Here is an 8,019-nt window from a genome sequence, read left to right as displayed (position 1 = left end):
GTGTCTCTAAATATATAGTCAGTACCCTCGGCATGCCGCAGTCATTATCCTATTGAGTCACATGTGACTGTGATCACAGTCATCTGGTTGAGTCACAGTCACCATCCAGCAGGTTTAGGAGTCACTCATCATCCGGTTGAGTCACAGTCATCATACATCCGGCTTCTTCTATTCAGTCATCATCCAGCTTCTTCATAGTCATCTTCCGGCCACGGGTGCAACTATCACGAGATATTTGTTCTCTAGCTAAATGCAGATGTACAATAGATGATTGGGAACAGAGAGCATTTTAGTTTGCATTACGATCGCGAGTCCTGTAGCTTGAAAGCAGTCTGGGACGGCGAGGAAAGCACAAGGGTACACAAATCACCGGGGTCCGAAATCACCAGCAGCTTTGCATCATGGCCGGTGATATGTGTACCCGACACGAGGTCTGGAGCATCGAGTCGACGGTCTGGAATTGCGAGCAAAGCGCGAGGGTGCACAAATCACCGGGTGCACAAATCCCCGTGACAACGTCATTGAGAACTAATTGGCTGTCTAGTGTATGCTAAGGAATGCAATTACGGTGATTACATCTACTCTTTAGCTAGAATAGGATGGACCATGTCAGACTGGGGATGAAGTCTGCATATCTAATATTCCGGAAGCTGCTTGTTCCAACGTATTTGAGCATCATCCTGACAGTTAGAATGCACCAGTGTCGCCACTTCTTCACGTGCATTCCGGAGGTATCATTTCCATGTTTGTAAGTGCCCGGGATACCAAGATCTGGTAATTTTCCCACACTGCATCTATTGTTTGAATGGACTTTAGAGTTCGCGCGCTCTCTAGTCTGGAAATTCGAGGCTAACAAACTTTACTAGACTCAGTTCGGTTACGCCCCCAAATTCGACTTACTTTTCTTTAAAGCTGCGAGAATCCATAAAACTCTTAATTCACTCTACGTAGCTAATTCTTTATAACCTTCCAAGAGTTTGCTAGGTGTTCTACCTAACGCAAGCCAAAATTACACTTCCTGTTTCACTCTAGTGTAGGTTGTAGGTTGTGTATAGTGTGACAGTATCTATAGCGCTAGTGATTGTACCTTTCGATCGAGCGTCGTATGAAACTTCAGAGAGTTCTACGACGAAGAAGCTCCTACTTCCAGTCACTTCGTGGTGGTAATGGCATTACGGGTTTGTCCGGTTTTTTTCCGGTTTGGACTGGTTTCTTCTATTATTTTAACCAGAACCCGCCTCGCTTCTGGTAAACTGCTAGAATACAGGGCTAGAGTGCCCAAGTTTGAAGTCTTTGGCGCTGCAAATTCAGCGCCAAAGACGTACTTGATGCTGCGCATATCTTTTTCTGTACTCTAGTTAATTTGACTCAATGAGACACTCACACGCGTGGTTGTGAAGTCTAACTCGAACGCATGCAGTCTCCCGTACAATATCAGGGAATAAAATGGAAGAGTGGTTGTAGTGATGCTTTACTCAATTTTTTGTGGTAGTTACAGTACTGTCTACTTAAAATAACTTACAGTTCAGAAACAAGTAGATCTGTTAATTTCAATGTTCTGCTGCAGATGTGGAACCACTGGAGCAAATTGCAACACTGGAAATGACTGTTGGTCCTGAAGGTGGACGCTTTAGCTTAGGCAGTTTGTCTATCTTGGTTCCTGACAGAGCTGCGAGGGAACCAGTCAACTTAAGAATGCTTAAGTACGTTGATGAAAGTCTAATGCTGCCATCCACTAAAGCCATGCATTGATGGATACATTTTGAGTCCATTATTTGTCTTTGAGCCGCATGGATTAACATTTTTGGAACTTGTTCATTTAGGTTATCCTTCTCCAGCTGATTCTAAAGAATGGCATTTGTCACTCATGAGAGCTAGGTGTGATACTTCCATTTCATTTCAATAATTATTATGGCAGCCAGAAGCGATAATGACATTTAATTCTGATTTCGACCAAGTGACTATGGAGGATCCAGACTGTATATATGACCTTGCCAGTAATACTTTGTTGTGAAACACTTCTGTTGGCACTAGTGGTTTGGAAATCCTACTGACATCTCTACGGCTACGAAAACTATGCTTTTTTTCTGCGTTTGGTTATCGGCAAAGATGCTGGTCAAACATTTGGAATCTCACTATTCATTGCCATGATAACTGTAATGAGCTTAATGAGGTATGTTGATGAACAATGTTGTGAGCGTATCTCAACATCAGTCGATCATAGCATGAAATTTTTGTTTGTTGTAGGGTAATCAGTGGTACTTTCGCACACTGAACAATTCTGCACCCTTTTGAATTCAATTACTTCTCATTTCTTTCAACGGAGACGAAATGGAACGTGTGAACACTCGCTGAATAGCTTATCGTTCTGCGCTTTAGGTAGCAGCAAAATACCTATATTTTTTAGCTAGTGTTTTTCAAAGGTGAGCATCACGTTGTAGAACAAACCGTCTAAATTTTTAGCTAGCAAGTTGTTTGGTGACTTCATACTTTCTAAAGATAGAACTACCACTAATACTGCTTGTGCATATCGCGAAAGATACACCTCCAGTTGAAATTAGCCGATTACGGGAAACTTCTCGTCATTTATGGGGCCCTAGTAGGGTGGAAAGTGGATATCATATCATTTCATTGTAAATTGCTATATATACTAAGCAAAAGACGGTTTGTGAACGGTGCAGTGCCTGAGAGAAGAAGCAGAAGACAAAATCAGTATCATCTAGGGCGGACCATAGTTAGCATTCGCAGAAAACCTACAAAACCGTTAACTTTAATTATGTATACTCAAGTCGTAATTCTAGTTGTTAGTAAACTATACACCAACCAGGTGTCGTGTTTGCAGCCATCAGAGGGAGAAACGGCAACTGTGCGGAATAGCCCCACTCCTAATATTTGACCCTAGTGCAGAAAGCGTCCAGCCGCTTGCTTGTATAGTTGCATGGTGCCAAGAACAGCCATCCACGTATACTACAGTAGCAAACAAAGAATCCATACGCAGGTAAACGCGGGACGCAATCTCTTGCAGAAGATACGGGTCATGTAACTAAAAGGTGTGCTGAATTACCCCGGATTACCCTACACTGTACTGTACGTGTTAGCGAACGATAAGTAAGGAAGAACGTTTATTGCCAAAGCGTCATGTCTTGCGTCTAAGTCGAGAAAGTTTGAAGGCAATATTGAATTTAGTATTACAAGTGGTGATTGGAGAGCTGTGACACAACTACCGCTAAATAGTGCATGTTTGTATGCATACATGTATATATACTGTAGTGCGTTGTCTAATGGATATATTAAATAGATATGTTTTCAAATCATACCTGCTGCTGACTTTTGGGACAAATGGATAAGCTTGGACGAGGAAATTGATGTAATTAATTACCTGTGGAGTTCAAGCATGGTGATGACCACCCTACGAATGTCTGTAATGTTGATATTAAGCAGGGCGATCAAACAGTCAGTTTAGTGATATCGTCTCGTCTCGTCCAGGACATCCAAGAAGACAACGTGAGTGGAAGTTCTTGATGAACTAGTTTGGTATTAGTCTTTACATTAGTCAGGCTGTCAATGTCTTCTGCTGTTTGTAATAGCAAACTGCATCTCCAGCAACATATTGGGTTTGATTAGACAAGTTTTGACAACTTCCAGTTTGGTTTGGTTTTTATTTATAAAACTAAAATTTAATCATTGAGGAATGGATTGTCTCCCCCAAGACAAACTGCACTCTGATGGCAGTGCTCATGCATGCATATTTGCTGGGATTTTTGTGTTGACTGAATTAAATTTCAATGGTTATAGACGATCGAGTCCATGTTTGCTATTATAGTATGTACTGGTATATTTGTATTTGTATACAGAATGGATGTAGCAAGATCATGCATTTTATGATCAGGAAGACACTGTATCAGAAACACAAGAACTGTGACTGACGTCAAATGCAAACACCAGATGCACCCCTGATGATATTGTGAATGTAGCCAAGAAAGTTTCTCATTGTTGGCAAAAACTTATGTTGGAATTGTCAGCTGACTTTTTCATAGACAAGATGAAAGTGATAAAAGACGAAATCAGTGATACTTTCATACAAGCTGCAACAGCATTGCTTAAAAGAAGTGATGAATTTGGTAACAGAGTCAACCAAGCAGCAATGATCAGGGTAATGTGTACCATAGGTTGCAGACCTCAGGCTGAAGCTGTTTTCAGCGGCAGTTTGGAGGAGCATGTCTGCCCATCTGTGATTTGGTTTCTAGAGCTATCAGTACAGTACGGTATCATTACAAAATAGTCTGTTGCTAGCTACGTATACTCAGTGCACACTAATCAGAAAAAATGACAATGTGTTTTGTAAATGTGTTATCTATGGTGTTAAATGCTAATAGATTTCATTTCTAACTGGAAACTCTCTGATTTAAAATTATTGAAGGGTTGTCAAAGTTTGACTTTGCATGGTCATTTACTAGGATCTAGGTTGTCTTGCTGTTTGTTTGTAAAGTAAATTGTTTGTCAAAGTATAATGAAGTAAATTCAGGGCAAGAACACAACCTTCAAATACTTAGCAAGATAATTGGCAGAGCAGTAGTCAACTACAAGCAATGTTTGATCACCAGATGAATTTCATGTCTACAGCATGGTGTGACGGTATGTTTTAATAATTTGCTATATTATAATTAGTATACTCATAAAAGCAAGTATGCAAGGATGTTTGCAAATATTTATTCAAAATTGCATCCTAATCTATAGTTGAAGTGCAAGTCCATTGAGCCATTCTAGACCCATTGTAGGCCTTATGTGGTTTTGAGACGTTTCAGGTCGCTGATACTACGCTGACAGGTACAACTGGTTACAGAAAAGTAATAGAAACGATTCCTATCTAAATAGGAAATAATTTTTGTCACATTAATTGTCTTTTTTGTTTTTTCTCGATCCCTCGTTGTGCTCCCATTTTGCTTTCCAGCAAAGCAGGACGCATCTACGTTACCTGGTGAGGGAGGCCGGGCCCTCAGGGTCAGGCCTCAGAGTCATCAAGCTTTGCTGGTTCAGTGGCATGCACATGCACTTGCAAGTTTTTACCACAACACCTGGAACTATAAGGACAAACCAAACGCAATACGTTGGTGATCTCTGCTGAATCATTGAGCTAGCTGACTCAAAAGATGGTCTAGGAAAGGAATTGTGTTTACAATACTCCTTGCCTCTTCAGCTGGAGTCTATTTTCTACAAGCACTTGAGCTGAACCAATTCAATTCACCTCAACACGATTCACACATATTCTAAGGTCGAAACTAATCAATAGACTCTTCACTACCACTCTAAAATTCGCCCATTACATAAGTGTTAGTCCTGTTTTAGAATTTGCTGTGTAGATCGTTGCTTCAAGAAATACAGTGCCTTAATTAGTCTGTTTCATAGCTTCACAAACATCATCACTAGACTAACACAAAAGTACCAGTTGTACAAAACGTGAACATTCGAAAGTATTTCCAATTGTAGTGTACAAAGCCCAAAGGAATTGATTACAGTTAGTAACCTGCATCAGCAGGATTCTTCAATTTTTCAAATTTTGCTAAATTCAGATATTTGGATCGGAAAATTGGAATGCAAGGTTGATTTTTGTTGTACACCTGGGGACAATCGATTCCATGGCCACCACGTTTCTACAACCTCCAAAACTTATGATCATGTTGCAAATAATTGATTGAAATTCAGATTACTAAGAACAAGCAAATCTCTACCTATATAATCAGTCACAATTCGGTTACAAACTGCAAACAGAATTTAATCTACTAAAAATGAAAACAACTCATTTTAGTGAACGAGTTAACAGCCAGATAGCTAAGCCAGAGACAAAAGCAGACAAAAATATTTCTTTGTGTCCTACGTACGCATCTTAGATGCTATGTGATACGCTCACTGTCATAGGTCACTAATTTGCAAACTCTCCAAAGACTGCTGAGCACTGCTGTCCTTTGCACTAACCCTCTCTCCACCTGCTGCAATAATCTTTCCACGCTCAGTTGACAGCAGACCATGCCAACTCCTCTTTCGTGTCATAGGAGGAAGAGGATGCCACTGCATCAATCTTTCATCAAACCATTGCACCTCATTCAAAAGTGAATAATCGTCATTCTGTCCTCCTGTTGACACGATGTCAACATCATCAATGTCATCGTAGACATTGGAATGGGATAGGAAGCGAACTCTTCCCAATACCTGCTTCCCTTTCGAAGACACTCAACTGTATGACATGGCTCTGCGTTGTCAGTCCAACCCGCACCTACGTAGACTGAATCATTGAAAACGACACACGAGGAACCTGATCGGTTTGTCAGCATGTCTTCCAATATGGTCCACCGATTTGCGTTTAGATCGAAAACGTGGGCCGTGCTTGCTCTTTTCCAGTCTGAACTGGCTATGCCACCCACAGCATACAGAAAGTTGCCCTGTAGTGCAACTGATACACATGACAATTGCTGTTCATTTGGCAGCACTGTAACTGGTCGCCATTTACTCTCATCGTCCATACAAAATTGCTCAATTACAAAATGGTTTTTCACTTCGTCTTTAACCAACACTAAACACGTGTCTTGAAAAGCCACCACACGCCGTATGTCACCCTGGTATCTCACAAAAGTCTCCCACGTTTTGTTGTCATCTGTCAGAACATGAAGATCACCCCATTTCTCAGCAACCAATAATTTCCCGTTACATTCTGCTAATGAGCCAATTTGCACACGAGAAGAAACTTTATCATCCCATAGTTTTCAACCAAAGCTTCCATCACTGATCTACATGCAGAAACGTTAGTTTGAAACCACAAATCCAGTGCGTACACGCGTAAACACACACACACACACACACACACACACACACACACACACACACACACACACACACAGACAGACAGACAGACAGACAGACAGACAGACAGACAGACAGACAGACAGACAGACAGACAGATTTGTTTTATTGTCATCAAACGTCACTACTTACATCACTTGCTGCAGTACTAAAAGTTCTACTCTCCTACTGTTCTTCGTTTTAATTAATGAATAAAACTATGAATGGCTTTGTCCATCTCTAGCTTGTCTTGTCCATCCAAACAATTCAATGAAAGCCTAGATAGCTTTCTTAAAACAACTCTACTGTTACATTTCTGAATAATCACAGAAAATCTTCTTCTCCAATAGCTTCTAAACGCTGCTTCATTTTTCCTTCCCAGCATGTCTTTGGACTTCTTTGCAAGCTCATTTAAAAATTCCTCTGCTTTGGGTCCCCAACGACCAAAGTGTTCGAACACCAGAGGAGTAACAAAAGGCTTAGAACCATCTGGTAATGATTCTTTGCGATACTTTACTTCCTTCCTTGCCTCTCGTTTTGTTGCTGCATATCCACATGTCGTGGACGCTCCCTTGATGGTATCTTTGCTCCAGGGATGAGCCATAGCAACATCTATCTGTTTTGTTGTTCCTGAGTCTACGTCGTAAAATGTGATGTCTGGTCTATCTTCAGTGTGGATGTATCTGTGTCTTGGCTCAATCTGGTGGCATATGAGCAAATCGCTGAGACACTCGCTCCATCCAGAAACTAGGGTGTTGTGCGTCCAGACAGGACCTCCCCATACTTACATGTAATCAAGTGATATCCTTCTCTGTCCAGCTCTGCTCCACACTCACATTTTACAAGGAGCTGACTGAATGGCAGACAGACAGACAGACAGATAGACGAAGAGACAGACAGACTGACTGACAGACAGACAGACAGACAGATAGGCACAGACAGACAGACAGACAGACAGACAGATAGCATTTGCCTCTGGTTGGGCTCATTCATTCCATGTGCTGCTGGATCGATTTCCAACCCTACAGCCTTTGGTAACCTCAGTAATCAATGAAACAACATCATCAATAGCACAAGAGAACAGCATTAGTCATCACCTACAGCAGTCCCTGTGTCCAGGTCAGGCCCTATCAGATCTCCTCTGCAACACCAAAGGGCTTCAGCACAATTTGACTGAAAAACAGA

The 8,019-nt window shown here is 41.3% G+C and overlaps 1 protein-coding gene across 1 annotated transcript; it reads right to left on the bottom strand.

The window, feature by feature from the left end:
- Positions 1 to 5,666: 5,666 nt before the first annotated feature.
- On the bottom strand, positions 5,667 to 6,749 carry LOC134186672 (kelch-like protein 2). The gene has a single exon (XM_062654686.1). It carries the CDS (start codon positions 6,516 to 6,518, stop codon positions 6,102 to 6,104), a length of 417 nt encoding a protein of 138 aa, XP_062510670.1. The 5' UTR covers positions 6,519 to 6,749; the 3' UTR covers positions 5,667 to 6,101.
- Between the last annotated feature and the right edge of the window lie 1,270 nt (positions 6,750 to 8,019).

The sequence above is a fragment of the Corticium candelabrum genome, chromosome 11 (genome assembly GCF_963422355.1).
Source record: "Corticium candelabrum chromosome 11, ooCorCand1.1, whole genome shotgun sequence".
NCBI classification, from domain to species: domain Eukaryota; kingdom Metazoa; phylum Porifera; class Homoscleromorpha; order Homosclerophorida; family Plakinidae; genus Corticium; species Corticium candelabrum.
This window is presented reverse-complemented; position numbering and strand designations above follow the sequence as displayed.